General features: G+C 40.6%; 1 protein-coding gene across 1 annotated transcript in view; it reads right to left on the minus strand.

The window, feature by feature from the left end:
• LOC121300729 (microtubule-associated serine/threonine-protein kinase 4-like) overlaps positions 1-20035 on the minus strand; it is a 163490-nt gene that overhangs the window by 121207 nt on the left and 22248 nt on the right. Inside the window, exon 2 of the mRNA XM_041229486.1 lies at positions 2587-2740. Within this exon, the coding sequence (XP_041085420.1) occupies positions 2587-2740 (154 nt within the window). The remainder of the gene's footprint in view (positions 1-2586; positions 2741-20035) is intronic.

A 20035-nucleotide genomic window follows, 5' to 3' on the forward strand; every position in this document is an offset into this window, starting at 1 on the left:
CCAGAATGCAGCCTTTTTTTCTAGACATTAAAATCAAAAGAACACAGCTGTATAATAAATATTGTATATATTGTGTATAAAAATAATTCAAAGTGTGCTGTCTCTATTACGTGGCCTCCAATATGGCTCCTATATTAGGTTAGAAGTCAATTTTATGACCAGCAACACATTTAGCAAGAACAGGTTTCAGCTTCTTTCTCCGATGCTCCGATCCTGGTAAGACACACGCAATCGGAGGGTCCAGGCTTTTAAATGTTCACCATTGTCCGGGTAGTGTGGGACTGTCTAGCGTGGAGTCCTTAGACCTTACAGCAGCCCTGAGGTTTACTGGCTGGACCCTTATATAGTGCAGGACACACTGCTGAGATACGCCCCCCAATCAAAAATAAACATAATACAAACACACTCATGTGCAGGGTCTCAGCCCTTTCTCCTACCCAGCTCTAAAATGGCTACCCAGCTCTAAAATGTATTTTTATATAATATATGTGTGTGTGTGTGTGTGTGTGTGTGTGTGTGTGTGTGTGTGTGTGTGTGTGTGTGTGTGTGTGTGTGTGTGTAAACAAAAAGGCAAAAAGTCAAATGATGTTCCGTAGTAGTAAAACATGCATTGTTATTTCAGGGTAAAAGCAATCCTATCAATTGCCCTATGAACCTGCATGCATTCTACTTTAAACTTGAAGCCTTTGGGGGTGCAGACGAACCACTCTGCCGCTTCCCTGGAAAAAAAAGTTAAAAGGCTGCTCTGTTCTGTGTGACATGCTCCACCCTGCAGCAACATCCTGTACCTCACTGAACAGTGGAGCCATTATCAAGAAAACAGGATACAAGCAAGGGAATGTCAACAGACACTTTCTCAGTGTGCACTGCTGTCCTTGAAGGCATAAATCATGATGCTGGACAAGGCGATCCCTAATTATTAACTGCAGTATGTGTCACACACCAATCTCAAATTTGGTAAATCGGTAAATTTACATATTTTTCGAGGGTAGCTTATGGAAAAAAAAATTAGGATTTCACAGACATTTCGCGGACCTGTTTAAACATTAAATAAACCAAAGTAGACAATATTTCAGAGCACTATAAAAGCCTAAAAATAGTGGTACTTGCTTCTTACTAAAACAGATTGCTGTCATTTGTTAAAGACAAGCAGGCAACACCCCCCAGCAGTTGCTGCCAACATTCTGTCTGGTGTGGACTTGCCCACACATTGACATTGCACGTTCTGCATCCACTGAATTGGTATCTGGCATACTTTAATAAAGGCAATATATGCAGCACGGTCGTTGTCATGTTATTTGTCCCATCCAATAATTTATTTAATTAGTACAGAGTCAAAACAAATAAAAACGTGCCTATTCGGGTTTAAAATGCTAACTGTGTTTAAAAAGTAAGCAGCAGGTTGTTTGAAGCGAGGTGGTTGTTCTGGATCATACCTGTAGTACTGATTTAACTTGGCTACAACCAGCAGGAATACTTTTTACCTGTGCTGACTTTCCAGTTTGTTTTCTGAAAGCTGTTTATTTTACATTCTGTTCAGAAGCCTCTGTAGTAGCCTTTCTTTTAAAATGCGTGATTCTGAAGCTAACTCGCTATCGATCGTATTTTCTCCAAAGACATATTACAAGATGTGCAAAACAATTACCTCCATCTGCACGTGAAGTTTCTTTGGGAAATATCTTGACACGATCAAGCACTGAAATATACTTTGCTTTTTTTGCTTTGTTGTCCATTTCTGGTATTTAGCCTCAAATGCTGAAAACTAGATTTTAGCAACCTAAATCAAAACAATGCAGCACTGACTTTGCCCCACCCCTTACTGCACAGTACAGGTCACCGATAGGCAGTACAGACGCACTGATAGTCTGATTAAAACATTGTTATCATTTGAACAGTAAACAAAAATGTAGATTTTAATGTACAATTAACAGTGGGCAGTAGACACCAATAAACTAAATTCCTAGAGTACATTACGATTGAGCAACAAGAGTTTAGATTTGTGGGTTTTTTGGGGTTTTTTTATGTTTTATATAGTCAACCTTTAGGAATTTCTAGTGGCACACGTGTGCTAAATTAAAATTTACATTCGCACAAGCAAATGTTTCGATGCATATGCAACCAAATGCAGAGCCCTGTTATGTCGTTTTTGTTTCCGATTTAGTTCCCGAGAAGAACAGTCGCCGTTTGTTATTATTATTATTATTGAGGTGTACCTGCCGCTCGCTGTGTTACTATTTTCTGTAAAACATGGACATCCTGTCAGTTAAGAAAAGGCTTAATGCAAAAGCTTGTTTTAGCGTCGGGTAATTTAAAACCCAGGTTTTAGGGTACCCGTGCCGATCTCTAACGTAAACATATGTATCACACACACACACCCCTGATTAATCTAGTCTGTCTTTTGACAGAAAGACTTCTTAGAGGAAAGGACTTGTTATTAGTTCTAAGATGACAGAAAAAATGGGCTGAAGAAAAAAAAGGGAAGGAAGATTTATTGCCTTAACATACAGAATAATTAATGAATTCAGGTTTGACCAACATTTACTGTACAGCATGCAAGTGTGTGTCTGCCACACGTTATAAACGTACCTGTCAGAGCTCCACCAAGACTCCCTCTCCTGGAGTGTTTCCCATCTTCACTGAGCTGCCGTTTCAATTTGAAAGCTTTTCCCAAGCCACCCGAGACCTCAGGGTTACTGAACTTGCGGAAGGGGATGGACGGAGCATACAGGATATGATCCAGCTGGTAAAATCAAAAGGTACACAGGTTTTAATTATGGCGTTTTCTTTTTTTAATCAACTGATGAGAGAACATTAAAACAACCAGTTGGATATGACCTGAAATTGTAGCAAGAGTTTACCACTAAACATTCAATAAGTCAACTGCAACACTACGTGGGAATGCAGACAAACTGGAATGCCAAGGCCTTTATAAAACCTATATGATGCCTGACAAAGTTCTCCATACTGTGCCTAGCGTATGTTGTTTAAAGCAAAAGCATTTATAAAATATATCTTTTTGAGCAGCACGTCAAAAAAAAAAAAAAATATGCAGAGTGACACATTAAGAGGTTGGTCTAAACTTGTGCACATTAAAGCAGGAGAGACGCGTACAAATATGTCCACACACAACAAAGTTCAGTGTAAAACAGGGCAGCACCTGGTCTATTATTCCACAGCTCCAAAAGCAGGTCACTAAACAGGCAACGGTCAGGTACATGTAGCAGGTTATCCACACAAACAGGGTCAGGCCACAAATCAGGTAATCAGAACAGTCCAGGTCAAAACTCACAGCTCTCTCTCTCTCTCTCTCTCTCTCTCTCTCTCTCTCTCTCTCTCTCTCTCTCTCTCTCTCTCTCTCTCTCTCTCTCTCTCATCACAATGCTATCTCCTACTCCTTCTGAATAGGGCTGTCCCTTTTTATCATACAAACACTATTATTGGGACATAATTTTCTTTCATGGGGCTGGGGAATGCAGTCTCCCCGGGTCAACCATCATGTTTCCAGTAATCTGAGGTCATAGTTTGTCAATAAACATGCCCTTACGTACCTCCCATTAATGACCCTATCCCTTGTTCTGTTACAAATTTTTTATTACACACACACTTGCAAAAGTATTCAGAGCCCTGACCAATGCTCTCATATTAACGAATTACAAATTGTAAATTGAAATTTCATTCTGTTTGATATTTTATTTTTAAACACTGAAACTCACTGCATAAGTATTCAACCCCTGTGCTGTGGAAGCTCCCAGTTTGCACCAATGAAAGAAATTGCCCTAACGAGGACACAATTACCTTACCATTGGCCTCCACCTGTGAACCATTAAAGTTGCTGTCATATTTTCTGGATAAAAACCCTACTGTTGAAGGATCATTGGTAAGGCTGTGAATCTGAAGGAAAATGAAGACCAAAGAGCATTCTACAGAAGTTAGAGATAAAGTAATACAAATGCATAGATTAGGGAAAGGGTACAAAATAATATCTAAGTGTTTGGATATCCCAGTGAGCACAGTTGGATCAATAATCAGGAAGTGGAAGCTGCATCACACCACCCAGGCACTGCCAAGAAAAGGCCGTCCCTCAGAACTCAGCGCTCAAACAAGAAGGAGACTTGTGAGAGAAGCCACAGAGAGGCCAACAATCACTTTGAAGGAGCTACAGTGGCTGGGAGTGGAGTAATGGTGCACCAGTCAACCATATCAAGAGCTCTGCATAACACTGGCCTGTATGGGAGGGTGGCAAGAAAGAAGCCGTTACTCAAAAAGTACCATCTGAAAGCACATCTGGAGTTTGCCAGAAAGCATGAGAGTGACCCAGCTGCGATGTGGGAAAAGGTTTTGTGGTCAGATGAGACCAAGATAGAGCTTTTTGGCCAAAACTCAAAGCGCTATGTGTGGCGCAAACCTAACACTGCCCATGCCTCAAGACACACCATCCCTACAGTGAAGTATGGTGGTGGCAGCATCATGCTGTGGGGATGCTTCTCATCAGCAGGGACTGGGCATCTTGTTGCAATTGAAGGAAGAATGGATGGAGCAAAATACAGGAAAATACTGCAAGAGAATCTGCTTCAGTCTGCTAGAAAACAAGCTTGGGAGGAAATTCACCTTTCAGCAGGACAATGATCCCAAGCACAAGGCCAAAGCAACAATGGAGTGGCTCAAGAACAAAAAGATGAATGTCCTCCAATGGCTCAGTCAAAGTCCTGATCTCAATCCCATTGAGAATCTGTAGCACTATTTGAAAACTGCGGTCCACAAGTGTCGTCCAACCAACCTGAACAACCTGGAGCAAATCTGCCAAGAAGAATGGGCCAAAATCACTCCAACACTGTGTGCAAAGCTGGTACATACTTACCCCAAAAGACTTAAAGCTGTTATTGCAGCGAAAGGTGGCTCTACCAGATATTAATGTGCAGGGGTTGAATACTTAAGCAGCAAGATATTTCAGTTTTTTATTTTTCTTAAAAATATTTCCCAACATAAAACCAATGTCACCTTACAATAATAGATTTTGAGTTTAAGTGTTTTAAAATAAAATATCAAACACAACAAAATTTCAATGTACTATTTGTAATTCAGTAATATGAGAGAATTGGTCAGGGGTCTGAATACTTTTGCAAGGCACGATAGATAGATAGATAGATAGAGATAGATACTTTTTTTTACTTTTGAAAAAACTTTATTTAACAATTAAATAGAATACACACAATCAATATTTATAAAAACAGATATTATGAAATCAATTTAGATCCACCCAAGGTAAACAAAACAATACATAAAATACTGTGGACACATAAAAAATTCACATCGCAGATACTCCTCCAGATCACCATCGTTAACAGCACACAACACACTGTCTACACACCAGACTTCCTCAAACATTGCTAAATTATTCATTGCCTTATAAAAATTAAAATCCAATCTAACCCGTGTTAATACAAGCATTCTAAAAATAACAAAAGGATCAGTATTTAAAACGTCATTCATTTTGTTTTTCCTGCTCTTTAAAATTGCTAATTTGGCCTGTAAAATAATAAAATTCACCAGCTGGATTGAGTACTTTCTCTTTCTACAATATGTAAAACCAAAAATAAAAACCACCTCAGAGAACACAAAACCCAATCCAGCAAGCAATTCCTTCACAGCAGCAAACAAAGGTTTCAATCTGGTGCAGAACACAAAACAAAGATAAACAAACAGTCTCCCTCTGTGAGCAAAATGGACAGGAATCCTTCACATCGGGGTTTATGATGCTCACAAAGGAGTTAACGGCAATGATGGTGTGTAAGATCCTCCACTGCAGATCCCCCGATCTTTCTGGCAGTGGTGGCTTATACAGGGTTCTCCAAGCTGGCACTATCTATTCCGCCACCCCCAGCCTCTCTCTCCAGTGTGTGTCTGGTAGTGCCCTGAGCTGTTGCTGGTATTGGCCCTTTACACACATCCTATACAGCTGTTTCCCCTCTACTGTGCACAGAGGGAGATCTCTCAGACCCTCTACAGTCAGTAAACCCTGCTCATCAAAAGCCTGACTGATTGCTGGGGACACTAACAGTGATGGAAAGGGGGAATCAGTGTGCGGAACTCTCTGATCCCTGAACAGCTGTCTGAAGAGCTCCAGCCCCTCACCGGGGAGAGCAGCATGCACCTGGGTGAGGAAACGCTCAGCAGTGCGGACAGACCGCATCCCCAGAGCAGACGCTAACCACTGAGGAGTCACCCAGCTATAGGTGTTGAAATCTAAAAGGGCTTTAAGCTTTACAACACTTGCCTTCACTAACACATGTATAAAAGTAGCAGTATCACACTTCAAGAATGTATTATATATTAACGGCTCTTCTAGGAGCCAATCAAGGCTAATGTTTTCAGTGTCCCTCTGCTCAATATGCACCTACTGCCATGCCCTCAGCAGGCTCTTATAGTAGTCTGGGAGTCAGGCAAATCTCCAGTTTACCCATTTCTAGCAGGAAAAGACCCCTATCTAGACCCAGCCTCCCCACCTGCTGCAGGAAGGCACAGGCAAACTGCCTCTACGGGATGTCCTCAGTGCAATACAGCAGCCTCTGCAGGGCCTGTAATCTAAAAGCCTCCGTCCTGCTAGAAAGGTCTACGAGTCCCTGCCCCCCCTCAGCCAGAGGCAGGTACAGCACACTCTGTCTGACCCAATGCACCCCATCCCAGAAAAACTCCAGCATCACAGCCTGAACCTGTTTTACTAATGATTGTGGGGGCTCCAAGCAGATGAACCTGTGCCACAAGCTAGAGGCCACCAAGTTATTAATAATGAGTAACCTACCTCTATAGGAGATCTGGGGAAGCAGCCATTTCCACCGCTGTAACCTGCCTTTCACCTTCTCCACCATCCCCTCCCAATTCCTCTGCTCTGTGCTGTCATCCCCGAGATGGACACCCAGATAAAGGAGCCCACCCCTGCTCCACTGCAAACCAGCAGGTAAAATTGGAGGACGACAACCCCTCCAGTCCCCCAGAAGCACTGCACTACTCTTATCCCAGTTTACTTTAGCAGATGACAGCTTCTCAAACAGTCTTTGACAGGTGCCTACACTGTCAACATCAGTTTGGTTGTTAACAAATACAGCAATGTCATCTGCATAAGCTGTTACCTTCACTGGTTTACCGGGACACTGAGGAATGGACAGTCCAGTCAATACCCTCCTCAGCTCATTTATAAGAGGCTCTATTGCTAAAGCATAGAGCATACCAGACATGGAACACCCCTGTCTAATACCTCTCTGAACAAGGAAAGGGGCGCTTAAGCCACCATTGATTTTCAATAGACCGGAAACATCACCATAGAGCAGCTGAACCTTCTCTAAGAAACTGGTCCCAAACCCAAATGCTTTTAGTGCCCTCCACAGATAGAGGTGATCTACCCGGTCAAAAGCCTTTTCCTGATCCAACGACACTACACCTGCATTGAAACCAAAAAGCTTGGAGGCTGCCAGTATATAACAAATTCGAAATATATTATCGAAAATGGATCTGTCTGGAACGCAGTATGTTTGGTCTCCTTGCACCACTCACCCTATCACAGTCCTGAGGCGGTTTGCGAGGGCTCTAGAAAGGATTTTATAAATCGGCACAGAGCAACGACACAGGTCTCCAGTTTTTAATACTACACAAATCTCCCTTTTTAGGGAGGAGAATGATGACCGCTCTTCTGCAGCTTTGAGGCAGAACTTTATCCTGCACACTCTCCCTGAAAACATCCAACAAGTCCTCTCCCAGCAGAGACCAGAACTTTTTATAAAACTCCACTGGGAGGCCATCAAGTCCAGGTGTCTTTCCATTGTTCAGCCCCTACAGGGCATCAGATAGTTCAGAGAGTGTCAGAGGACTTTCCAGCCCCTTGGCTTCCTCCTCAGGCAGCTGAGGGAGGTCCTGCAAGAAACGCTGTGATTCCCCAGTTTCCTCCACAGCCTCTGCTGTATACAAGTCCTTATAAAAACCCACAGCCAGCTTCCGGATCTCTGCATGCTCCCTGAGCTCCTGCCCAGCCGCTGTCCTCAGGCAATGAATCACTTTGCTCTGTTCACTCTTCTTCTCCAGCCCAAAGAAATAGTGAGTGGGTGCATCCATCTCCACTAAGCTCTGGAAACGCGATTTCACCACAGCCCCCTGCACCTTTACGTCCAGCAGATCCGCCAACCCCCTTTTTTTACATTTCAGGCCCTCAATCAGACTTTGGTTTGGGCTGGACTCCAGAGCTCTCTGGAGCTGTAGGATGTCCTCCTCCAGCTCTCTCATGGTTTTATTTAAGCTCTTTGTGACGTTTCTAGTACACTGCTGACAAAAAGATCGAGTCTGCACCTTCCCTACATCCCACCATTGCCGCAATGAGGAGAAGTCTCTTTTTTTACATCTCCACCTCTCCCAAAAAAATTAAAAACTTTCCTAAAATGCTCATCATTAATCAAAGCAGTATTAAAATGCCAGTATGCACTTTGTATTCTCAGAGACGGGAGCAACACACTTACAGAAACTAAACTGTGATCTGACAGGCTTGGAGCTGATAAAACAAGATTTAAAAATGTTTAAATTATGTTTAACTGTGTAAAACCGGTCCAATCTAGCCATAGAAACATCAGTGCCATGTGCTTTGACCCATGTGTATTGTCTATCCTTTGCATTAATGTTTCTCCACACATCAACTAGTTCCATAGAGTTTTCAATTCTAACCAGTTCCCTGGCAGACTGGGGATGTGGCTCAATGTGATTCCAGTCTAATCTAATATCAGCTGTACAATTAAAATCCCCACCTAAAACTAACATCTCATCAGTTTTACATTCGCCCAACATACAGTCAAGCCTCTGGAGGAAGCTTACTCTCTCCCTACCATCTGTAGGTGCATAAACATTAACAAAAACAAAGACTCTGCCTTCAATCACCGCTTGAACTCTAAGTAGCCGTCCTTGTATGATTTCACAGGCAATTACAGAGCTCGGTTTAAACCCCTCAGAAAACAAAATACTAACCCCAGCACTCACATTAGTTCCATTACTGAAATAACCATCCCCTTTCCAATCCCTTTCCCAATCAACCTGGATTTCCCCCATCTATGCAAGTCTCCTGCAAAAACATAACATGCAGACCTTTCTGCGAGATAAATTCAAACAATGTGGCTCTTTTAAAAGCATTTCTACAGCCATTAATATTAAGGCACCCAGTATTAAAGCTAGCCACTGCAGAGTTTGAAAACGAAACACATTGAAAAAAGAAAAACAAGCAGACAGTAAAGAGAAAGAGTATTAGGAGTGTACTGGCCATCAGGACTGATTGTGATTAACATTGCCACAGAGTTTGCTCGATATGTATTTGAGGCGCACTAGCTCCTGAGTACTAAACGTTTCCTGAGCAGACATGATTTGCTTTAAACCTCGTACTGAGCTCAGAAATAAATCAATTTCGGGGAAAAAAATCCTCAACATCAATTCCCCTTCGCCCTTTTGTCTGCTCCAGGAAATCTTTGATGCTTTGCACACTGTACCCTCCCCGGGGTTTATACGCGCCCTGCGGTTGCGATGCTTGCGAGGAGTCAGTGAGACTGCCTTCATCCTCACTGTCTACAGCAGGATTGTCTGTCACTGTGCTGACAGCCTGCGCACTGCTCGGCTCTGCAGAGCTCCCAGGCTCCATACCAACACTACTGCCATCAGACGAAACGCTGCGTTTTTTTGTGACAGCATTGCCCTCCATTTTGCTCACCCTTTTTTTCCCCGGCAGTCTAAAAGCCTCACTATCCTCTGCAAACTTTACCCCTTCTACCTGTATTTGAACATCACCCCACACACTAGCAAACGTCTCTGTGTCCATTTGCTCACCCTCTCCCTCCGTTCCGTGACTTTCTAAGCTCTCACTTTCTTTTGCGTTAGCTTGTGCTTTGGTTTGGCTTTCCGCCCCCACTACAGCGTCACTGCCTGCCTCCTAGGGCTCAGCTGCCCCCCCCCCCCCCCCTGCTCTCCCTCCGTGCTGCCCGCAGGTACTGATCCGCCATCGAACCCAGCACCGGCCGGTCCTGCTTATCAGCAGTCTTGTCTCCCTTACTCCTATCCTGCTCCCCACTCTCCTTCTCGGGACAGTTTTTCACCAGGTGTCCTTCAGTCCCACATCTGAAACACTTCGAGTCAGAGGTTGCATAAATAACATAATCACTGCCATCCACCTTAAACTTAAGCGTGATGTTAAGATCTTCATCGATGTTTTTAAGAATCATAAACAACCACCTTCTGAACGACATAACATGTTTCAAATGTGGTGACTTGCAGCCTAAAGGGATTCTCTTCAGCCCGGACATGAGCTACCCATATCTAAACAGCTCCCTCTCTATCACTTCATTTTTCAGGAACGGGGGAACATTAGAAAGGGTGATTCTCCTAGCTGGGACAGCTAAAGGAATTACTGGAAGAAAAGTATTATTAACAACAATCCCCTTTTCTACAACCATTGATACTAACTCCACCGTACCTAAAAAATGCGAGAAGCCGATTTTACGTTTTCACAACCGACTACCTCCCCAATAGCGAGCGCACATTCCTCCAAAGGGATAAACTCCTCGGCAGAAATTTTAACTCCGTGTCGGCAGGTTAACTTTTCAAAAGAAAAATTTGGCGGCGGCCTCCCTCCTGTGCCGGCCATCCAGCCCGCTGTCGCTGACAGAGCATCAGCTCAGCACACAAAACTGTTCACCAGTACAATTTAAACAAGAAATGCAAAACAATATAGAAACAAAAAAAAAAAAAGAGGAAAAGACTGATAAACCTGCCAGCAGCGCTCACGCACACACCACCACTCTACATCGCACTCACTCCGCCAGGCAAAACAAGTCGAGATAGATAGATAGATAGATACAGACAGACACACAAAGTTGCTTGTAAACCCATTGGGGGGGGCGGGGACCGGGAACATCATTTCAGTAAAAAATTCAAAATTTAATTACTTACTGTATCAAACAGTCAGGGGAATTAGGTAAAAAAACATTGTTAAATCTACAATAGTTGTATGCAATTCCTAATGCAGAATAATTAAATCTAGCCAGTTAACAGAAGAGACCTTTGATAGACTCATAGCTTTGTCTCCTGCTTAAAAATCAGCCTTTCACAGGTCACAGATTTAAGCTTAATTCCACATGAATGAATTCAAACATCCATTCACCTTAGTCAAACGCTCATTTGCAAAATCCATAAATGTTCCAAAACAATAATGAATAAATACAGACGTTCAAATTGGTTTATCCCCATTTCAATCCAAACTATTCAAGCCTATTACATTGTGAGTGGACAAGAACTGACAGATGAGAAAAAAATGCAAGTATACGACTGGTATGTGTAACCACTTATATTACATGAGGGCCGCAGCAGAGTAGAGTACATTCCATAAAGACTCAATAGGGTCCCAGTCTTGATACTGGGCATAAACCAGTGACCACTGCAATTGAGCATCCTAACCCCTGTGTCACAGAGCAAGGCTCCTCTGCATTTGTGGAGCTTTTAATCTCACGTTACCAACAGGAATGCAATAGTGATCAACAACTGGGCAGTAATTGCAGTTCACAGACCAGGTCTAAACCAGCTGAGCTCTCGGCACACCTTGCTCCTGTGATGCTGTGCATGCGAGTATAAGCCTTTGAAAAATGTGACCCTCCCTTTAAACTGTCTAAACTACAGGTAATAACAAGTCTGCCTCATACACTGCACTTCAGAAAATGCATGTGGTACTTATAACAATAAGGAATAGTCTAATTGGATCATTCTGAGAGTGCAAACATCTTGCTATGTGACACAGTAAAAGTGATCCATATAAAACCACCGACGTGGAGGTTGTACCTACCACACAATCAATCACGGGATCACTGAAAGCTTGTACATCTTTGTAGTCATTAGAATTATCAATTTCACAGTCCATTGTGAATGAAAGTAAATAAATAAATCAAACAAACAATAATAATAATAATAATAATAATTTCACTGCAGAAAATACAACGTTTTTCAATCCTGAAAGTTTCACAAGGGAAAAACAGTTTTTGTTACTGGGGGAAGTCACTGGAAAATGTATGTGGCTTTTATGGGAATTTTGGTGGGGGGTGGGGGGTTCAATTTTGCAGCGGCTGATTATCTGTTGTTTCTTGTTCGTTTTATTGTTCTTGGTGGGTTTTTTTTTTTTTTTTTTTTTCTTACCGAAAATTGTGGGTCAAAGGGACCAAATTTTTTTTTTTCTGAGGATCATTTGAAAGCAAACTAGCCACCACCATTTGCTGTTTGGTAAATGTAGAGAAAAGCAGTTTCTGAGAAATGCAGTTTAGCACAAGGAAACCTTCCTGTACTGTAGAAATTCTTCAGTAGCTTCTTGATATTCTCACACATTAAATTAGTGTCAGCACAAGACAGGCAGTCTCCAGAGTTTAGCTCCAAAATACAGCATGTTTATGAATCTAAGACAAATTAAGTCAGTCATTAAAATGTTTTAATGTCCTTGTAAATTGTATGAATTGCCATGGGGCCAAATACTAGCATGCCACAAACATGCTGACATTCCCCAAGGACAAAAAAAAAGTCATTATCTTTCTGTGTTGCTCGTTTGCTACTGGAGTCGTGAAAACAACATCTGCGTTTAAACATAGAGGCAGTGGTAAAAAGAACTGATATTGCCAACATCACATAAGGAAAGCACCTTTAAACTTGATCACCTTTAAACTGCAAGAGATGCGTCTATAAGCAGGTAAACATCCTTTCACTTGTAGGAGGAAAGGGTCCACCCTGTAAATTATAACTCCATAAATACAGTACATGAAAATGATACCTACTCTAGTCTGAATGCTGTGTACTATCTGTGACTACAGTAGAAGGGAACGCCCTCTCCTAGGAGAATATTAATCCCATCCCATGCATATTTAACCAAGGGCACTATTTTTAGCAAAGCCGGACAACTGTGCTGAGTCTGGTGATGGCAGATGCAAGAAGTTCTCATCAGTTCAACATTTATCTGACCAAAGCATTCCAAGTACAAATACATTCAAGTTGGAATAAAAGAATCAGCTATTAAATAAAAAGGCTTCTCATAAAATTCACAATTTGGACAAAGTTGGTCATCACCAAATGTGGGGTTACCATGCTGTAGAATAATAGCTGGGGTTTGATGTGGTACAGTAAGTGGAGAATACGTTAAAACACTGTAAAGGATGTGGCTGAAACAATCTCCATGCAATTACAAATTCTAAATGGTGAGCTGTACTGTGTCTCTCTTAAATGAAGTCAAACCTGAATTGTCTGCACATCTACTGTATGGGTTTTTATGATAAATTGTCATGCAAGAAGAAAAAAAGAAACACAAACTGCTGATGTCACTTAAACCACCAAGTCATCACGACAGACAGAGAGATTTACAATCCCTGCTCCTTTTCACAAACCTATGCTTTTGCTACAGTAACTGTTAACGTTTGCTATTCAGGGCACATCATTTAAATAAATACCAAAGAAGAAAAAATACAACAAATTAATTTTGTTAAACTTCTTTCAAGAGATAATGAACTTAGGTAAACACACTTAAAAACTAATGTAAATGAATGATGCAATTATAGCTGGTATAACTGCTTCTACAAGAGCCACTCATTTTAATAAAATATAGCATATCTTCTGCGAGGCATTCGTTTGGCTATGAATACTAATGGCATTGACCTAGCACAGTCCCTATTTTAAAAAAAAGATAAGTAAGTCAAAGTATTATACTGTACAGTATCTCACAGCTGGAATGGAATGGGAGGGGAGGGTCTTTGTTTATTCTAGTTAGTTAAATCTGCGCCGTGAGAGATTTCAGTAAACAACCACCCCTCAAACAATGTAAAACAAAAAGAAAAAAAAGCTGAAGGACAACATTCTCATTCCCACTGGCTGTTTAGCCTACTCTGGTTATAAAACAACGGCACTCAAGTCTGCAGCAGAAGTTCCTGACTAGAATACTGGCCGTGAATTTCAGCTACTGAACAGCATCATTATGCTATGGGCCTGTCCAAATTAGTGGGGGGGGGGGGGGGGGTGTAAAATATCTTCCAATAAATCACCCAAGCTGCTTGATATTTGAATAGATAAATCATAACAGACAAGACGTATCAAATGGCACTGGCCACTATATAAATAGCTGCTCTTAGCATGCAAAAGCATACAACTGACACTGACACTTGAGAAAAAAAGAAAAAACCCATTCACCCTCTTTACAATGCTTGTATAAAATAAAAATGATCTTCTTTAGTAGTTCAGTGAGACAACTGAATGTGTCCCATGGAACCTCAATAGATGAATACTCCTTCCCCTTCTATCTTCACCACTGCTCAGTAGATGTTGTACTGTTGGAGATGGCATGTGCACATGAAACATTCATGTATTTACCAGTAGGTGTAGATAATGCAGATTACCCAATATGACATGCAAATTAGTTTACAGTGCCATTTTCTACAGCGTTTTCTGAAGTTTGCTATAAGGTACAATAAAACGTGCGTTTGAGGGTACAGGATTACAGAGACTAGCTTCTTTGGTTTCAGGCTGCTTGGACTCCTGAACAAACGCCGACCCCAAAAAATATTACATTAACAAAATTATAAATAATTGTGTACCATGAGACAAGATTTTGGCCTGTGCAATTACTATTTTAGTTTATTTGGACCAAACACAAAACACAGGCTTCTGGGCAGATTTGTTGGTAATTTTATTGGTTAGTTTTTATCTAAAAACTTGGTTAGTTTATATCTAAACTTCTCTCAAGCGACAGAAACTGACAGCAATACCATCACCTGGGCTAGACTGTTGGGGAACACAATACAGACACTTTCCAATTATAACCAAGCAAAGGGCTTGACTTGTAGTTTTTCTTTTCAAGTCAAGTCCTGCATGCCAGGTCTTGAAATAGAGCGCTGGAAAAGGTAATTATTTAGCTCCATGTAGAGTAATCCTTCCACTTACCTAGCCAAATATTACCATTCAACCATTTGTATGTTTTGAGTACAGGATATGCCGAGAAGGTCCTACATAGGACCCAAAAACACAACAGATTCAATTATGGCCGAGTGACCTTTGTCGGCCTAGAAGCAGAGCAATGGAACTCCCTCCCTCTTGAAGTGAGAATTATTACTTCCTCTCAACCACTGAAAAAGGGCATTCTTTTTTTTTCCCTTCAGTGCAATTTATATATATTTATATATATTATCATATATATATATTATCTATAATATATATAATATATATATATATATATATATATATAAAAAATAAAGTGACAGTCTCTTTCTTATGGTCTTTGAAAAAAAAAATAAACAAACAAATAGTAATTTGGTATTGGCGCGGTATAGTCACCTCAGAACACGCTACAGCAATATATGTTAATAAAAATCAGAAGATTAACTCATGGAAACAATGTTCCATTAGTAACCATATCTAAATGCAAGGATGTAATTTTCCTGTACTATAACAACAAACTACTTCATATTTCATCTGAATTCATGCAGTGCTAATTTACAGTTTTGCGTGTTTAAAAAAAAATTAAAAAAATAAACAAACAAATAATGTAATTGAGTTTGACATCCTTCGCATCAAGCTGTCTATTTTACATTATTGTGCTGATAGCTAAAATATAAACAGGAAGAACAGCAGCAATTACACAGAGGGCTCTGAAAGCACACTTAATGGGGGGTGGGGGGCGGGGAACAGCAGCCTTGAAGTATTTGTTATGAAACAAGGAATTGCTACATACACCAAAACACAAAAAATTGTTGCCATGCTCTCTGTTTATGAAAGTCTGACAATATTTAATTCTCCAGGGAGGTTGTTATTAAAAAAAAAAAAGTCTGTGCAACGTTTTTTTTGCATTGTATAAAAAGTAGATTTCATAGATTAACCATTCATTCAAGCTGCCAGCCAATGTTACAGTTTACAGCTATAAATGATTGGCCTACCTATAATTATCATATAATTAACTACTGTCTGTGTATGAACATGTAACTGAACTTCAATAAATAAGTAATTTAATATCAATGAAACACTATGCCATGCAAAATAAATCATTACCAATGCCTCAATAGTGGGGCAGAAATCACTTCTCTTTATCACTGTGCCCTTATAACAGAACATTTGCATAGCAATGAATTATCCACAACACATTTCACTTGTCCTGTATATAAACAATATATTCTTGATTATAATGAAATAACGTATCAGAGATCTCCACTCTTAAAAAATATTGTTATAGAGCACTTCTAATAAACTGTCTGACAATGCACTTTCTGCTCCAGTTCACAGTGTGGCTTTTTAGCGCCTGCTTTAAATTCTGTAAGTTAAATATCACAGCCTGTCAGGGCACTTGCAAGCATATTTGGTAATCCCCAAGGTTCTTCGACCAGAAGGGAGACACATATTGCACATATCACTTAACAGAGAGAGGCAGAATCCATGCAAGTCACATTTTTATTTAGGGTGTACCTGAAGTTTTTGGGTTTTTTTCTTATGCAATTAGGTGGCATAGCATTACAGTCTGAATACACAGTCTAACTACCTATCAGGTATCAGATTATTGCTCAGAATATAAAACAGTCTCAAGTTTGTGGAATATTCCAGACTAATGCTAAGCCTGTCATGTCCTTGGCTGCGAGTCATTAATCCTTGACGCGACCCCTTAAACTCAGTCCTCCCTTGAGTCGGTGGGTCCACAGTAAATAAGAGGACTACAGTATGTGTGCTGGCTGGCACAGCCACTTTAACCCTGTTATTGCATAGAACAGAACACGAAATGGCACTAGTCCTTTAAATGGCTCCTTAATTACATGCACCAAAGAGAGATAGGGAAGCAATATAGATAAAATGTCTTGAGTAAATGTTCTATTCCTAAATTCACAGGTTCTGGCAGTAATGTTTGCCCTGTATTGTTCTGCCCAGCTTGCAACACAATGCCCTAAATGTGTGACTGCTGTACGTGTGCCTGTGCATAACCTTGAGGAGTTGATGGGAATGATTCAAAGTTTAGTTATATAGCCGGGGTGAAAATACTCCTAACACATACAGCAGTCGTTTAAGATAGAGCCATTCCCAAGCTATAGACAGTGGCTAATTGAAAGGGAATCTTAAAAAAAAGGGTGTATTTTTTCCTTCCATGTGTTGGGCAGTCCAAGAGCAGAGCACCACTTCAGAAGTGTCTTCAGAACTGAGAAGCTGGCTGTAATTAGTATGTTGGTCATTAAGGCTACTCATATTGTTATTCCATTTAATTTTTCAAGCGATAGTGTACAATACTGTAGCATCCAACAATGCATTTACACCGAGACTAGTAGTAACTATTTATTTCTTGAAAAAATACCAATACCTCCCCCCTGGATCTCCATAAAATTAGAACAGCATGTTACAAAAAGATTCCTTTATCAGTGCATTGCATATTCCTTTATCCTTGAAAGACAGCATCTGAAAACTGGGTTAAAAAAAGAGAGTGCTAAACAGTTTTGTATCTAAAAAGGACCTTTGAGCTTCTGCAGATGAAGCAGGAGCCTAAGGGGGAATTGACTTGAATATTTTCTTTAAACAAACATTGGCAACATCAGCACTTTTGGCTGTCTTTGGGTTGCAGTCTTTGCATTTCAAATACTCAAACACAAGCCCACGGTTTACAGATATGAACGGTCAAAGTGAATATCAGAGCGCCAGAGATTAAAAAGTTTCCCTCGCCTGTCAATTTGAAAAGCCAGCCTCTCAAGAGACTTTCAACGACCATGTCAAAGCATTAAAAACATATCTATATTCTGCACGTCTAACTGTATGCTCCAGTGCATACTTATCAAAATGCCTGTAGAGGATTCTACCGAAATTGTAAATTTGTTGATAATTCTACAACAATTGACGAAATTCTACATTGGAAAAAAAGGGGTTAAATAAATCTTGTTAGCTCATGACATAATACAAGTAACCTGGACGACTTCTTCATAAACATTGCCATTTACAAACAGACTGCAGGATAAATGAGGGATGTCAGATTCTGAAGCACACTGAATTAAGTCGATGGAAAGTAGTTAGGCAACAGAACAGAACACCCACCTTCAGTTTAGTTCACAATAGGGTTGTTTATGGTTTAATTCAATTTTTAAATAATGCTTGTTCAGAATCAGAACAAACTGCATGTGTTTTGAAGTCACACATTTGCTGTACGGGTAACACTAGAGAAGCATGTGCAACCATTAAGGCATTGTGTTGCAAGCTGGGCAGAACAATACATGGCAAACATTACTGCCATTTAGAAACAGAACATTTACTACCACTCATAGGTCTCATTTGCCAAAGCATTTATCTCAAAGAGTTGTTTGGATTTGGAATTGACTGTATCCCGAAATAAACATATTGTTTGTGTAAGTGAAATAATAATTAAGTATTGTATTAAAAAACAGGTTATTGATATAGGGTTTGTTTTGTAATAACAAATTACAACATAAACCACAGCTTACTTTACAGCCTGTTCTACTGGTGTATAATTACTTTCAGTACATGTGCACAAAGTGCCTGTTGGATATGGGGCATACATGCATAAGCTGTAAACTGCCAGAGGTTAAAAAAAAACGTTTAGGTTACCAAAAACTGAAAAATAATGTACGTTTCAGAGTTATACAAAAAGGCCTTTTTCAGGAAACAAGTAATGGGTTAACAACTTACAGCTGTTCTGCAGCAATGAAAGTAAATTAAGCCTTGATAGTTGATGCTACCAATTCCTACAGGAGTCCCAACTTTTGCTGATTACTTACAAACCCTCTGTCTGTATAAAATCAGTGTTGGAACAGACTGTGTTACTACACCCTCTTAAGCATTATTTGGACAGTATTGTACTGCAGGAAGTAGTATATTGCTATCATAATGGCGAGAAAAAGGCAATTAACAAAGGAAGACAGACAGACCATTATAACCCTTAAAAGTGTAGGTCTTTCCTTTAGAGAAATTGCAAAGAAAGCCAAGGTGTCAACAAGTACAGTTTCCTACACCATCAAAAGGCACTTGGAAACTGGAGGAAACTGACAGGAAGAGGTCTGGCAGACCCCAAGCCACAACAGAATCAGAAGACAAGTTTCTGAGAGTCAACAGCTTGCATGATAGGCAGTTCACATGACAACAGCTTCAAGCACAGCTTAACACTGGTCAAAATAAGCAAGTCTCAGTTTCAACTGTGAAGAGAAGACTTCGAGCTGCAGGTTTGACAGGTCGAGTGGCAGTAAGAAAGCCATCGCTAAGATGGCAAAATAAGAAAAAGAGGCTTGCTTGGGCCATGAAGCACCGCCAGTGGACTACTGAAGACTGGAAGAAGGTCTTATAGACCGATGAATCAAAATTTGAAATCTTCGGTTCATCACGCAGGGTTTTTGCACGCCGTCAAGTAGGCAAAAGGATGGTTCCTCGGTGTGTGACACCAACTGTCAAACATGGAGGAGGAAGCGTGATGGTCTGGGGCTCTTTTGCTGGATCCAGAGTCAGCAACTTGCACAGAGTGAGTGGCACCCTGAAACAAAACGACTACCACAGCATTCTGCAGCGCCATGCAATACCCTCTGGTATACGCCTAGTTGGTCAGGGGTTCATCCTACAGCAAGATAATGACCTAAAACATACCTCCAGGCTATGTCAGAACTACCTCAGAAGAAAAGAACAAGAAGGTAGGCTTCAAATCATGGAATGGCCAGCACAGTCTCCAGACTTAAACCCCATCGAGCTGGTTTGGGATGAACTGGACAGAAGGGTGAAAGCAAAGCAACCTACAAGTGCAACACATTTGTGGGAACTTCTGCATCAGTGTTGGGAAGAACTTTCCGAACAATATTTGATTTCCATTATAGAAAGAATGCCACAAGTGTTTTCGGACGTTATATATCTGCAAAAGGTGGCTACTCTGATGAGTCAAAAATGTAGATTAAATTTTGTTCAACAAAATGATTCCATGATTTCTTTTTTTTATCTCCAATTGTTTATTTGTTCTATGCTTTAATTTCAGAGTACATTGCGACATTAA

The sequence above is a fragment of the Polyodon spathula genome, chromosome 2 (assembly GCF_017654505.1).
Source record: "Polyodon spathula isolate WHYD16114869_AA chromosome 2, ASM1765450v1, whole genome shotgun sequence".
NCBI classification, from domain to species: Eukaryota; Metazoa; Chordata; class Actinopteri; order Acipenseriformes; family Polyodontidae; genus Polyodon; species Polyodon spathula.